The sequence below is a fragment of the Haemaphysalis longicornis genome, unplaced genomic scaffold (assembly GCF_048455015.1).
Source record: "Haemaphysalis longicornis isolate Haplotype H1 unplaced genomic scaffold, Haemaphysalis longicornis Haplotype H1 scaffold_6, whole genome shotgun sequence".
NCBI lineage: Eukaryota > Metazoa > Arthropoda > Arachnida > Ixodida > Ixodidae > Haemaphysalis > Haemaphysalis longicornis.
Genome location: NW_027526407.1, coordinates 186,815,683 through 186,841,295, shown reverse-complemented (window position 1 = coordinate 186,841,295; position 25,613 = coordinate 186,815,683). Strand labels below are relative to the sequence as shown.

The window sequence follows — 25,613 nt, the reverse complement described above, 5'->3', positions numbered from 1 at the left end:
ATTTACACTCATGTTCACTAGACGGAAAAAGACACGGAGGAGCAATCACGGCGCCACTCACAATTGCCGTATTCCTAACGCACGAGAAACTTATCAAAAGCGTAAAGGCGTGCATAGCAGAACAGAATAGAGAAACGAAGTTTATGGAAGGATGTGCCGTTTGGGTTGGAAGTTTTATTGAGATTTTGTCTGAAGACGTAGGATCGATGATTATTCCCTGGGATGAAACTTCGTTTGTGCAAAACGCCGAAGTATGCATTAGGTCCAGTGTAGCACGCGTTTTGATCAGTATTTTGTCTTGGCATGGTATATTCCGAAGCAGAGGCGTCGGCTGGGAGCACCAAGAATATTGTTGGCCATGTCGATGACTTCTGTGTAATCTTAGAAAAGCACAAGGCGACAATGTGGTGGAAAAAATTACGAGGTGTTTTCTAAAAGTGTGGACATGACCTTCGTTGCCTCCTTGGATACCCAAAGGAGGGAAAGCTACAATTTTTAAAGCGTTGCTGCGAAGGGAGCCGCATAATGTGTACTGGAGTTACAACCCGAGGGACAGCCAGCCTTTGCTGAATTTGAAGTCCGTCAATTCAAAAATAGCATAGCGCAGTACTTTGTAAAGGAAACGGTGACCAACTTATGCCGGCACACATTGATTGCTAGCCCTAAAGGAGCCATGAAGAGAAAACACAAGTTTGGTTCATTCGAAAGATTGCCTTGTTAGAACCATAACGACACCACTTATAATGCAAACTTCGGTCAAATAAGCTACATAATTAGGAAAAACGGAAATGACCACTCGACCAACCAGCTCATTTTCCGCAACAGAACCTATGATGTCACTCGAGAATGCTCTGCGATTGGCGGAGGCCGGCAAAAGCAAACGCATGTTAGGCAGGGCTTACAGTTTGCATAGCGAGCTAAATGCCCGTGAAGCATACTGCCCATTCTTTTTATGACAAAGAACGGTGGAGTAAACGGTTGAAGTTCCGAAGGAACACGCAAGCGTGTACGCCAATGCGTACGAAACTACCGCCAGCCGAACTCGACATCTCGTCGTCGCCACCGTCACGCAGACGAATTTTCGGGTACAAGGCTCTTCGGGGCCAACGAACCGTCCCAGCACGCACAGCCGCGACCTTGCTTGGTATCGTAATCCCTTCACAGGAGGTTTACCGTCATATCGCCAACCAGCAAAGTTAAAAATAGAAACAAGGGGAGTAAGGAACACAGAGCAGCAACGAGATAGTGCCACTCGTCGCAAAGTTTTCGGTATGGAGGTCGTGTTGGCTTGCTGCTGTCGTTACGAGCTCGTTGACAGTTTACAACCACTGAAAACTTCAGTTTGTTCGAGTACTTTACGATGAAATTTCGTTGCTGTGTTTTGAAATGCCCATGTAGTACGGGAAAATCATCGAGGGAGTGCGACATCCCCGTCGGTGAGATCTCCTCCTTTCATGTGCTGCCCAACGACGAACCTCGGCGAAGCAAGTGGCTACGTTTTGTGAACTTTGCAAACGGAGGAGAAAGAGAGGTAAAGGAAGTACGAGTGTGCTCGCTTCATTTCCGAGGACGTGATTACGGCAGGGACCCGGACATGCTGGCGCTCGTCGCCGAATTCGTCAAAAGCGCTCTGACCTTGGGGAAAAAAATTGCCGTACACACCGCGCATGGACGCTCGAATCTTTCAGGTCCGAGCAGAGAGCTCCAGCGAACGGCTTTCCATACACGATACCGGCATACTGGCATAAGCGATACTGCTACTGAAATTCAAAATACGGCACATACGTACCAGCCTGTATTCGTCCGTCGCGACGGGGCTGACGAGGCAGTGGTGCCGACGGCTGGGCGTTCGTCTGTTGTGGCTATGCCGAAATGGTCGCTTTCCCGTCCACAGCGTATCCCACAACTCTTGCCGCTCGTGCACTTAGAAGCATTGAGCGTTCAAGTGATGTGAGGTTGTTAAATGCAAGCCCGAGCTCCTCGGCGAGAGTTTTGTTCTCCGGATCAGGCGATTGCATGACTAGGGCTGTGGGTGCACTAGGTTTTACTAGTATTTTTAAAATGGCCGCCGTCTCGGTCGACTCCCGCGTGTGGGAGCTATATGGAGTCGACATACTAAGTATCTATTTCATGGACCGGCTCGTACGACGCCATTGTCCACGTGACGAAATGTGCAATTTTAGCGGGAGATTTAAAAGTTTGGCTTAAATTGCCTTATTTCTCAGTGAATAAAGCATCATTTGCTTCCGGTAAACCGCTTGGGGTACTATGAAGCACCTAATATTTCGAATAAAACAAACTTTTGTTTTCTCTTCATGGCTCCTTTAAAGAGCGGATGGCGGGTTCGAGTGGTGCAGATTATCCACAGCACGTACTAAGGCGAATCTGCAACAACAACGGCCAGATGAGTGAAATTAGGGGCAGAAACGTCTTTGCCGGTTCAGGAAAATAAAACACAAACAGGCAGACGTGTCCATTCTGTAGCACACCAACGTTCACGCGGGCTGAAAACTGCAGTGGCAAGATTTGGGGTAAGAGTAGTGTTTAAGGCACAACGAAAGTTGGGAGGTATGAACCATCAAAAAGAAAGTGGAGACTAAGGGCGCGACGCGAAACGAAGCCTGTGGCACGAAACGTCAGTCCCAGCATATAAGATGCGCTAACTGGATCGTTTCCGAGAATAAATAACTATGTCGAAAGAGCGTTCTCGGGAAAATGCAAAGATGGGTCAATGTAAGTATAAAGTTACATGAACAGGCCATCAAGAATAAAGACAACCTCTCCCAGTCGGCAACCCATTGTGATGAGTGTAAAGGCAATGAAAAGTTCAGCACTACCACGTGCTTGTACAAACACACAGATCAGAAAAGAGAACATAATGCTCGAATGCCATGCAATCAGAAAGGGAGGCGACAAATGCGTCAGCCAGCCGACCATACAACAGTCGGAGCAAAGAGTGGTGTATTTAGATAAAAACGTGAGGCGCAATTCATAGCACCAATGTGTGACATGCGCCGAGAGTGTCTATATATGTTTGTTCTTTTCAAAATAAACTTAGGTTGTTAGTGGCGCCGTGTGTTCTGACCTATGTATATTTGTCGATGTCTTTTTGCGCCTAGTGAATATGAAGAATCAAAGGCTTCGTTATGGGCCGACAGGGGCCGAGTGCTCGCATATGCGGGTGACATGGTCTTAGTCTGCTCCACGTCCACCCGAGCTGGCAAGGTTCTCAAACTGTCGCGCGCACCAGTTCCGCAGTTTATCTCGTGCCCAGCGGAACCTTTAAAAATTAGTGTGGGCCTGGTTGAGGAGCTCGAAAAGTAGAACGCGCAATTGCTTCAACATAAGGTGGTTGGAGTGGGTTGAATCGTGTGTACGGTTAAAGATCGCTGTGGCCCAGACGGTGCCGGCTAGATGGAAGTTAGACGTAAAGTCGCAGCATGGAAGCGTCACGAATAGAGAAAACAGAACATATTATTTACACAAAGCGCCTTTTGCGCAAAAGGGTCCCTTACCCGTCTTGGGTGCAGCGCGTGTCACTACCATCTACGCCGGGTCGGTACTGAGGCTAAAATGATCGGAGAAAGTGTTTCTTTTGGCGGTCCCAATACGAGCCCAGGCGCCACACAAGTCGCTTCTAAAGCAGGGAGTCTGGAGGCAGTGGATTGATAAACACAGAACTCAAGCTCGTAGTCCAGCACTGCTTCATTTGCGCAAACAGGTTGACTTCCTCTCCAAGCGGACATCCAATGTATAGGATACTTTAACTTTCAGCCTTGGCGTCCCACATAAGTGTCTGTTGAGTATGGCTCCCGCATAACCGTATTCTACAAGGACATATGAAGCGCGGTGGCTTCCCTGCCGATGTATTTTTTGTGGTAGTACCTTCTTGCCGTAAACCCCAGAAGGCTTTACTTGGAAATGGTACTACCGACACTACCGCCAACTCTTTGACATGAGCCTTTTGTCCCTGAGGGTGGAGTGAACGTGCTCAAGTGAGTCAGGGGATCGCCAATTCCAGTCGGCACCAAAGGTGTTCTTTCGGTTCAACTCGGCAGTGTTGCCAGTGATGAGCCGTCAGCAGAAGTGGGGTCTCTTCCTTCCCTGGGGGACAGACTTGCTCCTGTGGGGAAAGCGGGGGACTGCCGAACACGATTTTCACGACTGAAGCACGATTTGGTATGAAATCCAATCGTGCCTGTGGACCTCACGGCGAGTCACGTGTGGTGCCTAAAGTTTCTATGGGGGCGGCGGAAGACCCCATTTTTCGTGACTCTCCCCGCCATATGCTTGCACATCGTTTCGATAGCTAGAGTAGATGAACTAAAGTGCGCTCTTTAGCCACAAACGGAATGGCAGAATTTTATGCGGAAAGTGAACGTAAGCTGGACGGTTAGTGCACTCGTTAAACCAGGCTCTGACACGGAACTGTGAAGAACGCTTGTCGGAGACAGCCACGCACTTAGCAAGTACAGGACGAGCTATGTGAGGCGCAGACATCTACAGCTCTATACCCATGCAAAATGTCGAGTTCTTAATGGGTCAACACATCCCTGCTTTCTCTGATCATTTGTTCTGATTAGTTGTAAATCAATTCGAGATTGGCAGCGAGTAATGCGGCGCATTGAATTTTCTTAGTTCATTTCTTACATAGTCGTTGTTGCTGTTTTCAGAGATCTCCTTCCGCTTTAGCATCGTGTTTCTCAAGTGATCGAGCTAATAAATTTGGCTACCACAGAATAATGCTACGTATTCTTTAATTACGTCTTTTTCGTTGTTGTGTGGATGGATGGTATGTGGTTCTTATTACCGAAAATTGTAACCAAAACGTTGAATTTCCTCGCTGCTACTAAATACTATAACCTCCTAGGTACCTTGTTTATTTATATGCAAATAGAGTTTTTGGTAGAAAAGAGACATTGTGGTCAAGTGGTAGTGCGTCTGGTTTATTTTGGGGTTGGGGGGGGGGCAGGAGCGCAAATTCAGTGTTTTGATTCGCCTACATTTTTTCACCGCTGATTACGCGTCCTCGAGGAGTATTGGAATGGCCAAAGCGTTCGCCTGCTAAGGACGAACTGCTCGGGGAGTAACCTTTGGTACTCTCGCATTCCCTCCTTAAAACAGCATTGGTTGTGACAGTGCAATTAGTACCCATAAAAGTCAATGGCACTTCCCCGCTGCACTTTTTTGGCTTAGGGGTTACCTTTAGGAGATATTTGTGCATGTTTAATGATGACAACTTTGGTTTAGGTATCAATTTTATTCTACAAACAAGCTTTCCAAACACTGTTTTGAAGCAAGGGCTTGGTGCACTGATTTCGTTAACCATACATATCGCCCATAATGTGCTCTAATGCTTAACCATCTTTAGTAGTGGCTCGTGCACAACGGGAATTTGAACGAATTGCTTCCTACATGCAAGCACGCAAACTCTGGTGCCTTGCTCATGCGTCACGAACGGTCAAGGCGAGAATTATTTATTTCCGAATTATGCAAACTCCTGGGTAAGAACACTGCACACACAAAAAAAGAAAAACAGAAGTAGGGCCACTGGTTGTATTTCTCAATAATGCGTGATACGTCCCCTGCAAGATAGCAAATAAGTGGAACTGCAATGTTTTTAGGTCGACTACTCTTAAATGCACTCAAAACTGACTTCCTCGCACAGGCACGAAACCAATTTTTACCCCAGTTGTACGAACTCACCTAGCATGAACGCCTCGAGGTTCTTCGTGTTCACCTTAGTTGAACATTTATTTATCCAATGCGTTTTCAACAGCAAGCGTGTCCCATGCATCGAATATACGCGACAAGCGACGTTTATGACGGTGGTGTGTCACGTTCTTGTTCGGCTGGAACAGGTGTCATCTGAAGACAGGCTTTCTGGCCATGCGAAGAATTTCCAAGTGGCGGTCACCTTGATGCAGCTATCTCCCAAGTAGCGCTAATTAAATGGTACCAAACAGCTACACAAAACATGGGCCAATTCTTGTTTCATGTCTACAGAGTGGTTAAATATAACTTTTTTCACATGTCTAGCTTTGGAACAAAATCAAAATTTGATTTCAACCTTACCATAGGCTTTTGCATTCCATTACCTTGTTCGGCTCATTTTCAACAAAGCTAATACAAACGTTCGCAATCCAAACTACCCACCTAAAGCCACATACTGCCTTACATTGCATGCAGAAGCCCGCAAGGCTAAAATACACGCATACGCACAAAAACTGCGTTCCTTGTAGTTGCATCTTCTTTGCTTTCTTACGGGTTTGGAGACACTAGACCACGTAAAACTCTACACAGCTGACACATAAAAGTCAAGCTTGTGACTACGGTGTTTATAGGTTGCGGCCCGGAGGTGCCTGATAAAGTTTTGTATTCCCCCTGTTGGTTCTTTAGCCAAACAAACGCACGTGAATGGCCGTTTTGTGCACATAGTAAAAGAAGCATTCCAACGCGGGTAGAGTTCGTGATTTGGAATACGATCCGATCCGGTTGCTTTAAGAAATGTACGTATGACCTATAGTGAAGTGTTCTTACTAAAGTGTGAAATGAAGGGCACGTCCACACTTTATGCAAACAATTTATTTGAATCTACACTCATGTCTTGAGATAAGGTTATTTAGGAAGGTGTGCATAATGGTGATGCCAGATGACGTTTGTTATTTTTCTATAGGGAACAGCACCTGTGTTTGGTCAAAGGGTTGGTTACCTGGTTAAGCCTTCAGTAGGGCCACCGAGATTGCATGCGGCGGCTCTATCGAAAGAGAGAACAGTAGCATCGGCTTCCCGAAGCGCCTTGGAAATACGTTTTTGTTGTCCTTATATCTCAGAAACCACCTTCCCTGTGTTTACGAGTGGGCAATTTCTTTCCACTACATATATTAGCTTAACTTCGACAATAAGCCATTTTGGCAGATGGATGCCACTGAAGAAGAGCAAAGGCAGATATACCTCTTTCAAAACCCCCCTACACTCCCTCATTCGTAATTGTTTCGTTGTGCCTGTGCCTGGGCTCAGGGGCTAAGTCGTTTTGCTGCTAAATCTGGGAGCCCAGATGCGTTCCTATGGTGGCGCCGTGTTTTTGATGGAAGCGTTAAACAAAAATTCCAGTATAGACGGTTTTGAGGAGGAAATTGCAGGGATAAAATGATTCGGCAGTCCTCTCCTACAACGCAACCTCGAACACGGTTGCAGATTCGGCTTCTCCGGCAACTAAATTTTGCAAAAAAAAGCTCCTCGCAATATCTCTACAGCGTGTCGGACAGACCCTCAAAGTTTTCCCGCAGGCGCTAGACACCATTATTCTTGCGGTGTTCACTTGGTTCGCCCATTTCTGATTGACAAGTGAACACCTTTCTTATCATCCAGTAAATTGAAGGTCAGAATATCAACCCGCCACCACCAAAATTGTGTTCTCGTATCTCCCAACTACGCGTATTTGCAGGAGGCATGCCAAACCGAATTTAGGATGTCCTTTGTGACAATAAGCGTTGGGGATTTCCAGAACAATTTCCTAATTTTCTTTTTAAAAATTCCAAATCCTTCAAGAACGGCGTCCACATACTCGACCAGCAGAACGATTGATTGTACGGCAAGGAAGACTGCTCTACGCCTCTCAGATAAATGAGCTTTCACTGAAGATTGTTTTTCTGGCAATGCTTATTTTATTGATTCTTTTGTTTATTGGGTTTTCTTTAGTGCGCAAAAAAAACCCTACGGCTTTTAAACTGGTACGGTGATAGAATAAAAAGCTTCAGTAATTGAAAATATGACGTAGGCGCAAGCCATCAACTTTTTTCAAAGACAAACTTGCATGTACGGTAGAAACGCAACGTAGAACATTTGAAAACGTTTTGGTAAATCAGTACAGAACATGCATCAATTTCTTCGCCCAAAAGATAGCATTAGCCGAAACCGTAAACGCTCTGAAGGAGATTCCCTAGGTATCCAGTTGGGAGAAAATAAATCAGTGGAGGGCAAAGCGTTTCGATATATGTTTGTTTGACGTTCACAGGAACGCGTTTTATTGGTTCGTATTTTTTGCGGACTTGAGACGCGTCAGTAAATATTGTGGCCGGTTATTTGTCTAGGTAATTTAATTGTAGCACAAAGATCATCATGTAGCCAAATTTCAAATGTCTCAAGGAAAGCAAACGAGAAACCTTAGGCTCTACCTCTGGGACAAGCGACTTAGCCTGGGCGGCTTTGTACAGTACTGAATGTAGCTATGAAGGCAAAAAACCGAGGAATTCAGCCCTTTTGGCAGCCTCGCAGCAGTTCCTTAAGAACGTCACGAGCAGCAGGTATGCCGAAATTGACCGATTGTTGTATTTTGTAATATCTTAACGCCTCCTGCACCTGAAACATACAGAAGGGCATGGCTAACTGCGCAGGGTATCCACGAGTTTCTCTAAAACATCACAAAGGAGAAGAAATGGAAATATAGTGGCCAAAACCACCGCGCTAAAAGAAATTCAGCTTGAGTGCACAAACGATGCCGTGCGAAATTACAAACCAATTGTTTTATGGGAGCGATCATTTTTCCATAAATAATAATGTAACCAAGGGATTGTTTTGGGAGCCCCTCTTATAAATCATTGTTCACTGTTTCTTTTTACAGAGCGCTGCTTTCTACACGAAATTACATATTCCGCACACATTTGGCGCCGCTGTCAATGCCAGTTCGGTATGTACGAGTTTCTTAAACACTTTGATACAAGTGAATCAGAGAGGTTCACAATGTGGAAAATGACGGCTTGTCGAAACAAGTATATACACCAGCCACCTCTGGATGTTTTTATGTCAGGACGTGTTAGCACGTTTGATTACTAAGAGCATCTCTTGTAATATAATATTCAGAGTGTTGCTCCCGCCTAAATTCGCAGAAAATAGTCTCGTCTTTTCGTAATGTTTTATCTCGCAGAGCTGATTTTTGTTGGCTGGTAGTACCAATAAAGAAGATTAATTCAAAAGCAGTTCCTGCATTTTCACAGCCACCTCTTTTCATAAGGGCTATTTTCCGTATACGCATGGTGAACTTCCGAAGGATTGTAGGCGTTCTTATGCGGTGTGAAACTTATCGCATCAACATTTTGCCGCGTATTGTATTATGTGTTGTGAACTGCTATATTTTTAATACATTACCCTTGATCCGTCTTTCTTCTGGTGACATGTGCGGTCACAGAAATTTTTTTTTTCATCTTTTGATCGCCTATGTTTTGCACAACGGACTGTAAGTTCTGTTTAGCTTTTTTAGGCGATCGAGGCTTCCCTGAACACGTACCTTGCTTCCTTTTAAAGTTTCCAATCCGCCGCTGTGGCTCAGTGGCAGGGGCACTCCGGAGCTGAGCCCAAGGACGTGGGTTCGATTCCCGGCAGCGTAGGCCTCTTTTCTGATGGAGGCGAAAAGCGAAACTGCCCGCATTTTCGTTATTTCGGCGCATGGTAAAGATGTCGAGGTGGTTAAAATTAATCGGCAGCCCTCCACTGCTGCGTGCCTCATCTAATGTGAAGCGTCGCACGTTAAACCTTATAACGAATAAATGATCCAAAGTTCGCCAGCTTTTTTGTAAAGCTGCCGTCTTTGCTTTTGATGATACCTTTCTGGTACGGTTTTTGCACGTATGTTAGTTGTATTTCTGCACCTCTGATATCATAATCTCGATTAGCACAGTGCAAAAAAACTCCAACACGGGAATGTAATAACTATCTGAAGCAAGTTTCTCAGCATGTGCAAAAAATCAATGTTCTAAAATTGTTATTTAAGCATGGTGTTTTTGTACTTTCATCTCTACGACTTTGATAAAGTGTAAAATCGGAGATCTTGTGTCTGTCTGACAATTCTTGTCGCGCGCAGCGCCAGTTTCAGCGCCATCTACCCATGATAGTCTGCTTTGCGGATCTTGTTTGCCCACCAAACCTTCGCAAACTTCCTTTGAACTGTGGTATTATGGCTAACAGATAGTGCTATTTTTTAGATGTCGGCCGATGATAAATTTTATTTTCGTTGCCCAGAGGTTGACGCTTCCTACATTATTACCTTTGTTTTTGTATAGCGTGTGTAACTAATGTTGTTTCCTCTCAATGCATGTTGCCACGGTATCTATCGGCTGGAGAAATGTTATAGCTTTGTATTCGCAGTGTATAACGTCGGCAAGTTTTATGGGTTATGTGAAGTCGCGCACATGTGCAACTCGATGCCCAAGATTTCCATAAACCTCGTGTTTGCAGCAGCTGTACATACTTATGTCGGAAATTAGGCAAATCGTTTATGACTTTTTAAGCTATTGATTCTCTCGGAAGTTGGTTTTGCTCTTCTACGAGCGTTCATAAGTTATCACTACTAAACCTCTCGCGTATCACATTCCAATTGTAATTTTGTTCATGTTATTGGCATGCATTTAGTGTGCTTTTATGGCTTTATCTCAACAACTTGAACAGCAGCGGCAGTACTTCTTTTAATCTTTTATACATTCCTAATGCCACCATATGCCCATGGTGCTTCAGTTGGATGGATTTATTGTGTAGAAATTTATTATAAAGCAGTAGTTGTCTTCAACTTAAAAACCAAATTACCTTCTACAGTCTGTGTCTAGTTGAAGCAGAGTATAAAAACAATCAGTCTTCTTCAGATCAGGTGGCAGCAGTTAGAGTTGCCTTACGTATTTCAATGAACCGTGCAAGGACCCTTCTTACGTTGTGCATCAAATTTACCTATCTCACTTTACCGGAATTTTATTGATGCTACTGACCTCTGCGGACCATGCGGACTTGCGGAAATTTCACCTGGTCTGGTTTTGGTGCCCCTAAAACATTAACACTCCTTCCACTCTAAATATAACGAGCGAAGCTTTCTGGCATATGACATAGAGCTGACGAATAATTTAGGTGACAGGAATGGGGAGAGCGTATTGCTCTTGAGCGTTGACGCGGTCAAAATTGGACACGGGCATACTTACAAACACTTGTACTTTGTCTGCAGTGATGTAGGAACCCCCGCCTACTGACATATAATCGACTGAAGCTGCATATCCAAGTCGTGACAGTTATAACCTTTAGGTAAACATCGTACTTTCTAGAGCCTATAACTTTAGGGGTGACCCTCCAAGCGTTTAAATTACACGCCTATGGTTTCGTCGCCGAACGCCTGGCCAATATATAACGGATCGCGTTTAAAAACAAGCAAAGGCTCACAACGTTTGTTGCCGGACGTAAAAAATAATGAATACCTGGACATACAAGCTTCACTTACTAAATGAGAATTATCTAATGTTTGTTTTAATTCGTTCTTTCTAGTCACTCTGAAGTCATACCTAAGTTGGCCATGTACACACATGTGGACCTTGTGTTAAGGGAATCGCAAACGTCTAAAATACTGAAGTTGTGTTAAGTTTGCTATAACCATCCGTTGCCACGTCCGTAACCTTTTTTGTCTGTTCTTTGCGCTTCAAAAACGACAGTCTTTATTGGCTACAAAAATTAGAAATGTTCGTCTGTCTGCAAGTCTTTATTTGTGTCTGTGTCCCTCGATTTAGATGCCCCCCGAAAATTCAAAAATATTTTGAGGAAGCCGTTCGTATAGCAAAATATTTTAGTCACTCTATAATAAAGGCGCTTCACATTCCAACTCTCTTCAGAAAACCGATAATGAATAAAGTACTTGAAAAAAACGCGTAAAAGCACTACTACTTCTCGCGATGTTCTTTTTGTTCAAAGTCGAAGTGTGCTTTATTCTTGCGATATCAAATTACCGAAAAAACGCATTGAAAACAATGCCTCATACCTAAAATTAAAAAAAGGCTGGCATCCTATCTTCGCACTCGTGGTTCCAGGGATACGTCTCGACCGCCCGAAAAGATAGCGGGGAGGCAGTCGAACGTGGAAAAGCTGCGCTCCACAGCCTCCTGTGGGTAGACCATGGCCGGCCGGTAACCGTGTGAGAAGATATCGGGGATGAAAAAGGAGCCCGCTTAAGTGGCAGGATCGGAGGAGACCATCGTGTTTCAACAAATTTGCAGCAACGCGAGCAGATGCGACGCTGTTTTTTTTGCAATATTTTTTACAGCGACGTAAAAGGCTCGCCTGCGTATAGTTGAGCTTTTATTGAGAGCTAAATATATCTCGCAGGGTTTCCTCCCACCATACCGCACATTCATTCGCGCTCCCCTTTGACGCCTCATTTATTCGGTCATGGCACTGCCGGCGTCCCTCGCGCTTTAAACGTTTAGTTGTGGTGTGGCTTATTGACTGTTTTCCGGAAGGGTAGCGCGAAAAGGTGAAAATATTGTGACCGCAGTGCCATTTTCGTTGGGCGAGGGGATTGAGCATATAGCCATGGAGCACAAGAAGTTTCAGGCACGCAGTGACTACTGCATCCCCCTATTCAAATGCGTCTGTTTATAGTCAATTCGCAGCATTTCTTTGTGCGTGCACTCCGGAAGAAGAACGACAACGGCGATAAGAGTAGGCAACGGCCGAGACATTTTAGGTGATAATTGGGTGGTCAAAAACCTCGGTGTTTTTGCTCGAAGAATAATTCATATTTCAGATCAGAAATAAAGGCGATAACTCAATGCAACCATTTGTCAACCGCTGACCTGCGCGATGTCAGGAAGCTTGCGAGAATTTGGTTGAACTGTAAATCGATATATTGGCATCCTGTAACAAATTTTAATCAGCCTACAGGTGCACATCCCAAGAGCGAGTTGGATATAGAGCTGGACAAATATTCCTGTCGTGTTGGCTGTGGTATACACAACTAATCTGGTCTTTAGAAGAAAGAATATTGTCCATACTCAACTTTTTCCGCACTATATTATGGGATATGCTTCGCAATTTTTACGATTTTTAAGCCAAAAGTCTTGCTGGAAAATTACCTAATCAAGCGGTAAAACATACTGCTTTTGCTGAACCTAGCGGGCACGCGCGTTGCATCGTAAAGCCTCCTGGACACTCGACTCCAAATGTCGGTGCTGTCTGTCGGCATCGACAACAGCCTTTTGTTGATCGGCTGTTGCTTATGTTTACTTAACCAGAAAAAAATAAGCAGGGCAGGATGCATTAGTCATATGACTATAAGCACTCACAAGGTACTCATGCGTACAACACTGTTCGAGACATGTAATATGGGAGTAACAAAATAGCATTGGAGGAAACGTTCACAGCGTATGTGAAATGTTTGTAGGTCGGCCATTTCCACACCCCATGGTGCAGAAGGCAAACCGGAATATCTTGCACCGGAGCGGCATATTGCACAGCCATCATTGAAAAATCTCAGGTTGTACAGAACACCGCACTGTGCTGCACACTATTTAGAAACCACGCCACTGCCACCCCATCCGCGTCCTTTACTCACGGAACGTGGCAAGGTTGCGCAAGGTTTCCCAGAGGATGAAAACGGGATAGTTGACAAGCAGCATCGTCTATGGGCTTCTGCTGATCGGCCCGATGGGCCGACTGGCTATAGGTGCGTGAAAGACGAATTTTGAGTCAGGGTGAGCAGGCATAAGATGGGTTAAAGCTGAAGGCTTGGATGGTTGGGACTGTGTGGAATACGTATTACCAGCGAAAAAGACACCGATCAAGAAAGAAGCAGCCGGGACCATCATTTCGCTTCAACTGATAAACTTTACTCGGTGCACGCAAGACATGATAACACTTGTACACAAGGATAATATTGAAACTTTTGAAAAACAATAGGTGCTGCATCAACCACGTGCAACCACAGGATACACCTCGCGGGTCCCCCCTGACAGTGAAGTTAGCTGTTTATCTGCCTCCCTGTGGACATGAAAGTCCTCAGATATCTTCCGTATTTCTTGTTTTTTGCAACACGCCTAAAATATGGCTGGTATCAAATACGCCGGAGGATCTGTGGCACCACGTGTAATCGTGGGGAGAATTCTCCCCGAAGCAACGGTTACGCTTAGGCTCGGTGATCCTTTCAGCAGTCATGAAAGAACCGTTATGCCTGTTATATCAACTGAGTACCCAGGAAGGGTGCTGTTGCAGTACTTTCTGGGAACTTACCGCTCAATGTTTTATGACGAACACATTTCCGGTCCGTCTGCTGAGCAGTCACCGCCATTCTATACCTATGTTGTCAAAACACTGAGAAACGTCCAGTCTAGCTTGCCAAGCCTAAATTTTAGGGAAAGTACAGCAAGCGAATTGTGCGAAAAATTGGCAATAAACCAATTAGATAATCAGCAGACAGCAAGATCACGCGGTGGCAGTTGGCATCAGGTGACTTCGACGGAGCTTCCTTCTGATGTTACGGATTTCGGATGGTTGCGTGGCTGGCAAGTGCTTCCGACGTGTGACCGCCTGGCGAGATTCTGCATTGTGTGTTCCTCACGGTGCCCGCACTGCGGGCACACTGAAACACTGGAACATGCCTTGTTTCAGTGTCGTGTAGCGGTAACGTTTTGGACTGTGCTAAGCAGGTTGTTTGGTCTTACACTTAGAATGAGCACAGGTTCAAATGACACGTTGGCGAACTTCGTGATGTGTGCTGGTGTATTTGTATTATGGCGAAATCGTCGTGCCGCGTGTCTTCGCGCCCCACCGCAACACGCGATGTTTGCACTGCTGTGGCGTGTGCGGTCAATCCTTATGAATGACTTAGACAATGAGTTGGCAATTCTAGGCGAAGAAGCCTTCCTGTTACGCTGGGTCCACGCGTTTCATAGTGGTCAGGAATAACATCCTGAGCATCACTATTGTGCCGTATTGACTTTCAACGAGTGTCTGAACTCTTTCTTTGAACACATGTGAACTTTTTGTGTAAAGCTTGGGATTGGGCTAGTTGGTTTGACATCTCAGGGGGAAAAAAACAGCTCAGAGACGGGGACTAACGGACGAAAAGACAGTACAGCGCTTGTACTGTCTTTTCGTCCGTTAGTACCCGTCTCTGCGCTGTTTTTTTCCCCTGAGAACTTTTTGTGCATTGATTTCAGAGCAACCTAATTGTTTCACCACCATAGACAATTGTTGTGGAAAGTGTAGGCTGCCCGGAGTACTTGGAAACTGATTAGATTTTTTTTCTGTTTTTCGGGCAGCGCTGTTACCACTAGTCGCTGCGAGCTGACATGTGGTTTTATAATAAATTCTCTTCTCGGCTACTGTGCTTCATTGCGGCGGTGGCTAGACATCGTGACCGCGAACGGGCTTCACGATTCTTCAGTGAATATGAAGGATCGACGGCCTTTTGTTAAGACCTCTATAAACCCCCAAAGAGCGCTTTACACCGGGCCCCTTCAGAGGCGGCTTCAGTACTATACTAAATGCATCGTTTGGAAGACGCTTTTGCGGAGGCAATATGAGAAGTATGATGGCCCAAAGGCACTTTATTACAGGGTGTCGAACCGGTATTTTTTCGGGTTTGGTTCGGGTTCGGGTTCAAGCCTTTCGGGTTCGGTTCGGGTTCGGTTCCGTAGCACCATTCCGTCCCGATTCGAACCGGTTCGAACCAGTTCAAACGGGTTCAAACGGGTTTGGGAGAAAAAGGCATGAGTTTTTTTAAAGTGATACAAGCCGGACCTGAAAGAGAAACGGATCTTCTCACAGAGTCTAGGGCCATCTCAACCTGCCAAAAACCTTTCGTGAAGTCAAACTTTGAAAAAATATTCTTTGGTTCGATTCCCGCGAGCAAAACGTCCACTCACGGAACAGGTTCCCTTTCGTCCAGAAGTAGCCTATTCAGTACCCTGAAATCGACGCACACTCGGATCATGTTGTCCGGCATCTGGATAGCCAAAAGTGGGGAGTTATATGGAGAAACTGATCTTTCGATGACGACCAAGCGGAACATACCGTGAACCTCATTTTCAATGGGTTCTTGGAACGCAAATGGAACGGGGTATTGCCGCATGTTTACCGGTATCTCGTTGGTCAGGTTGAGCTGACATTCAACGAGGCCGCTGTTTCCCGGTAGGTCACTGAATATGTCTTCAAACTGGCTGTGCAAGGATTGTACCTTTTGTCGTTGTTCATGCGTCAACCCGAGAAAAATACCAACGTGCTCAAACGTTTGCTCCCGTTTGCCGGAATAAAAAGGTATTTATTCGCTGCCTGTTTCATCTTTGAGAATTTTAACAGCGGCTCCAAACGCTGTGGCCTGTTGTAGCTCCTCATTTTTCTTTACCATGATGATGTAAAACAGTTTCGTTTTGCCTCGAGCATCCACCTCATAGTCAACGTCGTTGCATTGGCGGAGAATGGCAAACGGGCCTTTCCGCTGCATCAACAACTTGTTTTAGCTGCTTGGAAGGAGTAGCAGGACCCAGTTCTCGGGTTTCAATGGTCTTGGAACTGCTCTTCTGTCGTAATAGGATTTCCGTTTGACATTAGCCTTCCTGAGCTCTTCGTGCGCAGTCTTTCATGTGTCTTCAAGATGGTCCGGAGTTCGACAACGTACATATAAGTCGAACGAATATCTTCGTCCGACCCATCCTCCGTCCAGAGCTCTCTTAACACCGCCGTCGGTCCTCGAACATGTCGACCGTGGATCAGTTCAAATGTCGAAAATCCTAAACTGGCTTGACGAACCTCTCTATATGCAAAGAGGAGCGGAGCTAGATAACGGTCCCAACATTTTGGTTTTTCTCGGCGTATTCTGCGAAACATGTTCTTAAGCGTGCGGTTGTATTTCTCCACCAAACCATTGCCCATGGCGTGGAAGGCTGTCGTACGCAGAGATTTCGTAGATAGTAGTCTGTTCACTTGCTGCATGAGACCTGATATGAAACTTGTGCTCCTATCCGTCAAGATCTCTTTTGGGAAACCGAAACTGGAAAACATTTCCAGTAAACCCTCTGCAACGTGGACACTGTCGAGGCTCGGTAGAGCTGCTGCATCGGCGTACCGGGTAGCGAAGTCTATCATTGTTAAGGTACACCTATTGTCCTTTTCTCAGGCTGGTTGTAGCGGCCCAATAATGTCCGCCGCCACCCTCTGTAATGGCGTGCCTATAATAGGCCTATTTTTAAATGTGGAGACACCGACTTTTTCTTTCGGAGTAGTACGTTGGCAGACATCACGTGACTTTACAAATCTTTTAACATCTGCATGAATACATGGTCAGTGGAATTCTCGAGGAATTCTCTCCGCTGTTTTTCTTGTTCCTTGATGGCCCGACAAGATTCCTTCGTCTGCCATCTTTATGACAGCCTCCCTCAGCGGATGAGGTATGACCAGCAGTTTAAACCATTGGTCTGACACCGTGCATTATCGTAGGTACAGCAATCCTTTTTAGATGCAGAGCATCTGATTCACTCGCCTTGTCCTTCCGGCGTCGTCGTCGTTGTCGTCGGCGTTGTCCACCCCTCCCCAACTCTCCTCGCCGCGCCAGCTGCGCTCTCCGCCGCTCACCCCCTCTCCTCTCCGATAGCGAACACTCTCTCGCGAGGGGCATTGGATTGGATTCGATTGGATTGGCTTGGATTAGATTGGATTGGATTTGCTTGGATTGCATTGGATTAGATTGGATTTGGATTGGATTGGATTAAAGTGGATTGTGTTGGATTGGGTTGCGTCATAGCCGCGGCACTTTGCGTCATAGCCACGGCAGACGCGCTGAGGCCGGCGCATGTGCAGTACTCTCTCTTCCGGGGTTGCTTTTCCTTTGGGGGCGCTGCGCATATAACCGGTGTGCCGTTCTCCGGCGAAGAAACATCCACGCTTGGGTGAAACACCTAGAGTCCACGCCGCTTTACAAGTACACCAACGTCGTCATCAATTGGGACCGGCTTTCGCAATCCCTTCAACGTTATGCGCGCTATAAAACGCGGTCCCTTCGCCGCTCCGCCTATGCGTCGCATCTACACAGGGGTTCCCGCGAGGGGAGGTGGGAGTTTTTTTCCTTCTCATACGTGTACGCATTTCCACTTCGGGAGAAGAACTCCGTCCCCGCTTGTTTGAAACAATCCTCAAAGAATTTGTTCTGTCGCTGTTTTTCGATCATATCCCGGCTCGTAATAACAGCGATCGTAATAGAGCTGGTAGGTGTGCTCTGTTTCACAGCTAATATTTGTTGGGCAGCTTTGTCGGTCTCCCTGACCACAGGCGGGTGGAGGGATTGTACACTGGCCGCCTCTACCGCTAAGGGTTCGGAGACTTGCGGCTGCGACATGGGGTCAGGATTGTTAGGATGCCTAACACAAGGTATGTTCCCCAGGATCAGGTCATACAGGGGGTCCGCCATGCATCTTGCCAGAGCGTGTCCTGTGAAATACGGTGTATTGACGTAGATATATGCCTCTTCAAAGTGCCGCGTGGTGTTGTGCACAAACAGAACCGTGGACGCTTGGCCCGTGAGACACCTGTCTGGAATGAGTTCCCGACGCACGATGACCGAAATGAGTTGTGCATAGAACTGACCGGTGGCAACAGGCATGCTTGTGGTTAGACTTCCAGTCTGGAGCTTGCAGTTTTCACGCACAGCACGCGTGAGAGCCAGTTTGCCTTTGACGCCATCGTTTTTTCGGGGTCCTTTGGAACGGTGGATTGCAAAAATGCATGCCGAAACCTGCTTCTTATTGGGGGGTTTGGACTGGCAGTTTAAGTTTTGTGTGCCCGTTTTCCGCAATTTTTACACCGAACATTCCGTGCTGCGACCCTGCAGTCTGGGGCACAGTGCTCGGTTTTCCCGCATAAAAAGCAGTTACGACATTTCTTGGACCGAAGGTTTACTTCCGACTCTTTCTTTTCGTCTCGGGCCTTTCCCAAGTTTGTGAGAGCTTGGGCTTCGAAGAAACGACCGCAAGCTTCAGCCATTTCTTTGCTCGACTTGCAGTCCCTTTCCCTGATGAAAATGGCCATCTGGGATGAGCAACATTTGGACAATTGCTCCACGATCATCATGTCGCGTAGTGCTTCGAACATCTTGGGAACCCAATACGTTTCGAGCTTTCAGTAAAAAAAAACTGGACAATCATGTCGCGAACTTTATTCCGGTTTCGCCGCCCTCAGCTTTCGCCTGGCGCAATTTGTCATTGTACCTTTGAGGGGTAAAACAAAACCGCTGAAGGAGCGCCAGCTTGACTTTTTGGTACTCCAGAGAATCTTCTAGCGTCATCCCCCTGATGACGGCGAGCGCGTCTCCGCTGAAGCATGTGCTCAATCCGACGGCCTATTTATCTGCCGGCCATTTTTGAGCTGCAGCGACCCTCTCGAACCTTAGGAGGTATGCGTCCAGGTCATCTCTGCGCTCATCAAACGGGGGGGTAAAGTTATGTGGGCTCGTCGACATGACAGGCACGTGGTTAGGTTGGGCTGCCACGGAACCCTCCGCTTGGGTGCTGTTTTGCGCACCTTCCTGTAGCCTTAAGCTAAGCCTCAGGCTCTCCTATTTGGTCGTTCCAGCTCTGCTGCGGGTTTTACGTTTCCGTTCTGTCGCCTTTTCATCGCGCAACCGAACCTGCTCCGATTTAACCCGTTCCCGCAGCGGATGCCGCTGACATCCGCGGATGCCAGCGGATGTCACGGATGCTAATAGTGATAATCTCAGGGCCCAGTCGTGGAAACCACAAGACGTCCACACGGGATCCATGACTACACTGGCCACAACACGAAGGGGAAACGTAGGAGCATTGTATTATGCGATGAAAACGGCTCAAATGGGCCATAACCGGAAGAAACCGAAACGTTGACATACGTGGCAAACGCCTTTAAACAGGAGAAAAACAAGAAGCGGGATTCATTCCTGCACCTTCTGATAGTCAAACGGAAGTCCCAGTTCAACAAGGGTAGCGAACGAACCACATACGCGTGCAATCTTGACTGGGCCCATATGGGTTGTCGCAATCACAGCAGCCGGGGGCCACAGATGTACTGGTCTTGTTTAACTGGCCCCACATCACTCGAACCACACGTGGCCCGAACCGGTGGCCCAGCCCAGCAGGAGCACCAGGTGGCCCCGACGGGCGGTCCTCTCGAACCGATTGCGGCCCCGCCTGAGGGATGATGGCCAAGGCATGGGTGTCCGGTTTGGTGGTGGGTACCATAGACCGGCGCTGTGGCACGGCCCCCGTTATGCGGCGTTCACTGGCGACATCCGGGCGCGGTAGCACGGGCGCCGTCGTTACGTGTAGATCACGTTCGGTGCTGCCCAAGCACACACCAAGCTTCCGCCGACTGATGGTGGTCCCCATCGCGTTCAATCTGCTCACGCACTGGCGCACCGGGGCAATAATTTCCCTCAATTGCAAGCATAACCCTTCAGGGATTGGCGGTTCTATTACAAAATTAAACAGAACAAACTAAAATTGCAATTACAGAAGAGCAACAGAGAAATACAACCAGAAGGCGCAAAGAGGGTAATCAAAAAGGGCAAGTACAATTGTTCAGAGAGGGTGCGAACTTATTTCACCAGGCCCTCCTTTCCGTGGTTCGTTACGGTAAACAACTAAATTTGTATGCGTGCGTTCTACAATAAAAATGCTTGACGCCTAAAAAAGGTTGTTGCTTGTAGTAATAGACTGTGAGGCTTGTATGATGCATGTACCGTCCGACGTGAGTAAAGCTGATTGAATAACACAGTGAAACAATCTCGTGGAATCATTGAGTCGGCGCATGGCTAGTGTCCAAAGTTCCAGGGACATATGAAAGGGGGAGGCGAAAAGTAGCGTTCACGATTTGACGTACGTTACTATTCTTTTGGAACATTTCATGCAGGAACTAGTACTTAAAAATCAGCCGTTCCTCTTCTGCGACTTACTTTTGAACTACGATGTGGTTTTGACAATCACACACGCCCATGAAATTTGTTCATTATCATACAGAAGCGTTTCCAAACAAAATTTGGCGTTAGAAGTTTTTCGAGGCATTGCATTAGTTTTGTGGCCACTTTGGTCAATTTGTAACATAATACTGAAACAGAGGAGTTATCTTTTTCCTGCTTCGATAAGCATTTCCAGGTATTCTTTGTTTTCTAGGCTCATAAACCCTACAAAAAGTAAATAAGGAGCTGAGCAATTTCAAAACGTTTGTCTAGCTCACTACATAAAATAAAAACATGAAATACCACTTCAATTTAAACCTACACTCTGGAGAGCTTCGCGCACATTTCGGGTGTGGTTGTTTAGGGTAGAGCGTAGAAAATAATGTAGAAAACCGGACACACCCGCTCATTATTGCTCCCGCACGTCAATTAATCGCTCTTTGCTACTCTAAGTAGAATAAAGTTCCAAAGAACCCATTTGTTCATGCTTGCACACGGGAGCTTCAGACGCCACCGGTGGTTTTCCAGTGAACTTTTGAGCTAACGTGGAGAGTTGGCCGAGTTGGTTACCAACTAACTCATACTTGGAGCAAACTTTAACACAAAACTAGCGTGTCTTTCGTGTTTTCCTTCTTCGTCCTGTAGTGAAGTAAGTACGACTTCATTACCTTTCAGCCTCCGTTTTACCCTATAAAATCTTTTCCAGAGGTACATTGGTGGCAAATCATCGACACGAACTTTGGAAAACTTCCCGAACTCTTAGGCTTAGTATTGCACATTCGATCTGATCTCGTGACATTTTCAATTAACCATTGAGACCCAATACTGCAAATAGTCTTGCTAGGAATCACGTCCCCTTCATTGGTCAAGACTTCAAATGAAGACTTGGATTTGTTCAACTGCCATCTCCTGTTCTACCGTTAAATTTGTTGATTCGATTTTTTATTCCTTCCCGCACAGTAAAGAGTAAATGTAATTACACTTATTTAAGTAGTTAATACAGTCAATGTGATGCTTGGGAGAACCGGAATGACTAAGCACAAATAAGGGTACATTTGGGTGTTTTGGAACCATTTAGAATATTTTACAAGTAAACAGTCAATGACCATTCCTTCACTTTTTGAAGCTTTTGTTGTTGCACACATAGGTACCCAATTAATAAAATGCTTATTGTTACAATACAAGTACCTGAATTTCCACTTCGGACTCTTTTATGAACAAGAGTTCGTTCTACTAATTTATATGCCGGAATAATTCCGATAGAGGCTCGATTGTTGTACCAGTGGGGTCAATAGCAGCAATTTAAAAATGCAGTTGCAGGTATAAGATGGTTAGCCTAAAGCACGCACTTTCTGAAATCTGACAAGGCAAAACTGACGAATTCTTCCGTCATCGTACTTTCATGCAAGTTAGCACCCACTGATGAAGCTAGCCACTCCAATGCACTGTCTTCTGTAGTTTGATTCTATTGTCTAGATGTCCGCTAAGTGAGCGAGGCCGGACCCTTTTCGTCTTCAATGAGTTATCATGGAGATATATTAGAATATACCGAAAATAATGTATATTTACTAACTAGGTGAAAATGTATTTTCTTAGGCCGTGGATCACATGAGCTGGTAAAATATAATTTTGACGTACAGGATTAAAAAACCACAAGTTGCAGGTAGAAGGCTTTGTCACAATGATAGTGCTGGCTGAAACCGAAAAGTGAATTGTTTGAATGTTCGTTTCTTTATATCGTTCCAGGAATGCTTGAGACGGAACAATTTAACATCAGTTCCTTATCAAGTCGCAAAAGACGGACTGGCATTTTGGCGATACGCCGTCCTAGCGTACGGGTCCAACTAACGACAACTAATTTTGTCAAGAAACTTGAAATGATTTTCACTGCGAAGGGAGTCACGTGTCAAGATGGACAATCCTCGAGTTGTTCATAAACAGTTCATGGACTGGGTATTGAGTCTCTTGTGCCACCAAACATACGGCTGGCCACACTTTAGAGCTGTTTATATCGGTGTACACGCGGATGTCCGTCCTAAATTTTATTGTTACGTACAGGGTGGGCGATTGTAGACCGCTTGTTAGGTTGTAACAGGATAACTGCTCTCACACATATAACAGCGACAGTTGCTTCCACCGTCGAGTTACCCGTTTTTTCTCGCCTATTGCCGTGATGAGCTGCAACGTGCAACTTCCAAAGAAACCGAGGTGCAAGAACAGGTGGATGCGGAACAGTGAAACTGCCTAAGCATTCAACAACACCTTGGTTGTTCGCGTTCTTGGTAATAGTTCTCGGGGCCAGGTTAAAGAGAATAGGCAACAGCGTAACTATGCATTCAAAACCCTCTTCACACAGAGTTTGAGCTCAGTAATCTTGGTACAATGTAGACTAATTTTGATGCCTTGAAGGCGAGACCCAGACGTCATATTCCGAGTGAGTGGATGTTTTTATTCATGTTACGTAACACAGAAGTAATTTTCGCCACCACTACGACTGGTACCAGTGCACCTGTATGCGGCATCGACGAAAGAATGAAACGTTTTAAAACAACGAGTTGTGCGCCAAGAAAAAGCAGGCACCATCCCTTCGAGATGCCTTGTGCAAACTTTTGTTTAGAATAACATTGCAGTGTTCGTTTTATCAATCATCCCAAAACTGGAGCACACAAAAGATACTGCACGGCTCGGGCACGGGAGACTTGAAGGACGCGTTTAATGACGACTCAGCCTCGCCGGGAAGCCGTTTCAAAAAGCGAAGATTGGAAAGGCTCGACGATGATAGATGAAGAATATGGTGTGGTGCTCGAATGTGACGTACTGATGATGAGTTGCTAGGTGGCGTTGATCATTCCAGTAACAGTTATAAAAGGAAGGAAAGGACCCTTCCTCTACCGCTAGCTATCGGCCCATCGCCCTCGCATGCTCCCTGTGCAAGCTCCTCGAGAAGATGACAAACAGGAGACTCATGTACTTTCTTGAGTACAATGGTCTTTTCGAGAGCTGCCAGGCAGGCTTCAGGGCGGGGCGGTCCACCAACGACCAACTCGTCGCGCTCGAGTCCTATATAAAGGACGCCTTCATTCACAAACAGTTTTGCACAATGGTATTTTTTGACCTTGAGAAGGCCTATGACACCGCTTGGCGTTACGGGATCCTCAGTGACCTAAAGTCTTTCGGTGTTTCGGGCCATATGCTCAACACCCTTGCTAGTTATTTGTCCGAAAGAACGTTTCGCGTGAGAGTAGGTAGTGCATTCTCAAGAGTTCATGTGCAAGAAAACGGCGTTCCGCAAGGTGGAGTGCTAAGCTGCACTCTGTTCATAGTTAAGATGAACTCCCTTGGGAAGGCACTGCCACCTACAATTTCTTATTCAATGTATGTAGACGACATCCAGGTATCTTTTAAATCATGTCATATGTACATCTGGGAGCGTCAAGTCCAGCTCGGTGTCAAAAAACTTGCCTGCTGGGCAGACAAGAACGGTTTTAAACATAACCCAGAAAAAAGCACCTGTGTTGTCTTCTCCAGGAGGCGTGGGATCCATCCGGACCCAGACATTATCCTTAATGACGCATCGATTCCTGTGAAGAAGGAACACAAGTTTTTAGGTGTGGTGTTGGATGGAAGGCTTACCTTCATCCCTCACATTAAACAATTGAAACATAAATGTCTAAAGGCTCTCAACATTCTTAAAATCCTGTCCCACCAGTCGTATGGAACGGATAAGCAACTCCTGTTACGTATTTTCAGAAGCCTAGTGGGGTCTAGATTGGACTGTGGGATTGTTGTGTATGGGTCAGCCACTAAAACAGCACTTAAAATACTCGACCCAGTGCTACACTTGGGGCTTCGCCTCTCTTGTGGCGCATTCCGTACGAGCCCTGTACAAAGTCTTTACGCAGAGTGTGACAAATGGTGCTTATCACACCAGCGAACCTATGTTGACTTGTTATATGCCTCTAAAATTTAATCAAAGGACAACCATCCTTTTAAACCGGTTTTTAATGATACATCCACATCAAAGCTCTTTTTAAATCGCCCATCCATTCCTGTTCCCTTCTCGCTCAGAGTAAGGGACGATGTCACTATTCATGAGGTCTCCTTTGTAGACACATTCAAGTCATCTATCACCGATCTTGTAGCACCATGGCATCTTCGTCCTGTTGCATGTGACTTGTCTTTCTTAAAATACAATAAGAACAGGACACCAAAAAGTGGGATTTTGCAGCATTTCATATATATACAGGATAAATACAAGGCTGCAGAGTTTTTCAGCGATGCATCTAAAACGTCCAATGCGGTGTATTGTGCTGCGCATGGGCCCAATTTTGAAGCATGTAGAACAATGAATGTTAATACAAGTATTTTTACGGCAGAAGGATATGGCATATTTCTGGTTGTAAGTCACATAGTTGCACATCGTATTGCTACATCCGTCATTTATACAGATTCGTTGAAGTCGTCCGTGCATTATCATCCGGAAAGTCATCAAAAACCATGTCAATAATCTTGTCTTCAAAACAATTATGGTAGTTTATTCCTCAAACCTTGGGGTGACTGTGTGTTGGGTGCCAGGCCATTCTGGCATTGGCGGTAATGAAGTGGCAGATGAAATGGCCGCCAATGCTGCACTCCGAAACACAGTAGACATGGCAACACTACCTTACCCAGACCTCAAGCCACACATTAGACAACAACTCCGTAAAACTTGGCAAGCAGACTGGAGCGAACAGACAGACAACAAACTACACGTAATAAAACCACACTTGGGACAATACACAACTGACTCACACAACAGGCACATTGAAGTTACCTTAGCTAGATTACGGATAGGCCATACGCATGTGACGCACTCGCACCTGCTCACGGGATCTCCAAGACCCCTGTGTAG

General features: G+C 45.9%; 1 protein-coding gene across 1 annotated transcript in view; it reads left to right on the top strand.

The window, feature by feature from the left end:
* Positions 1 to 22,676, top strand: part of LOC144142110 (uncharacterized) — a 57,052-nt gene extending 34,376 nt beyond the window's left edge. Inside the window, exons 6-7 of the mRNA XM_077673517.1 lie at positions 8,624 to 8,689; positions 22,469 to 22,676. Coding sequence (XP_077529643.1) covers positions 8,624 to 8,689; positions 22,469 to 22,570 — 168 coding nt within the window. The 3' untranslated portion in view covers positions 22,571 to 22,676. The remainder of the gene's footprint in view (positions 1 to 8,623; positions 8,690 to 22,468) is intronic.
* The last annotated feature ends 2,937 nt before the right edge of the window (positions 22,677 to 25,613 follow it).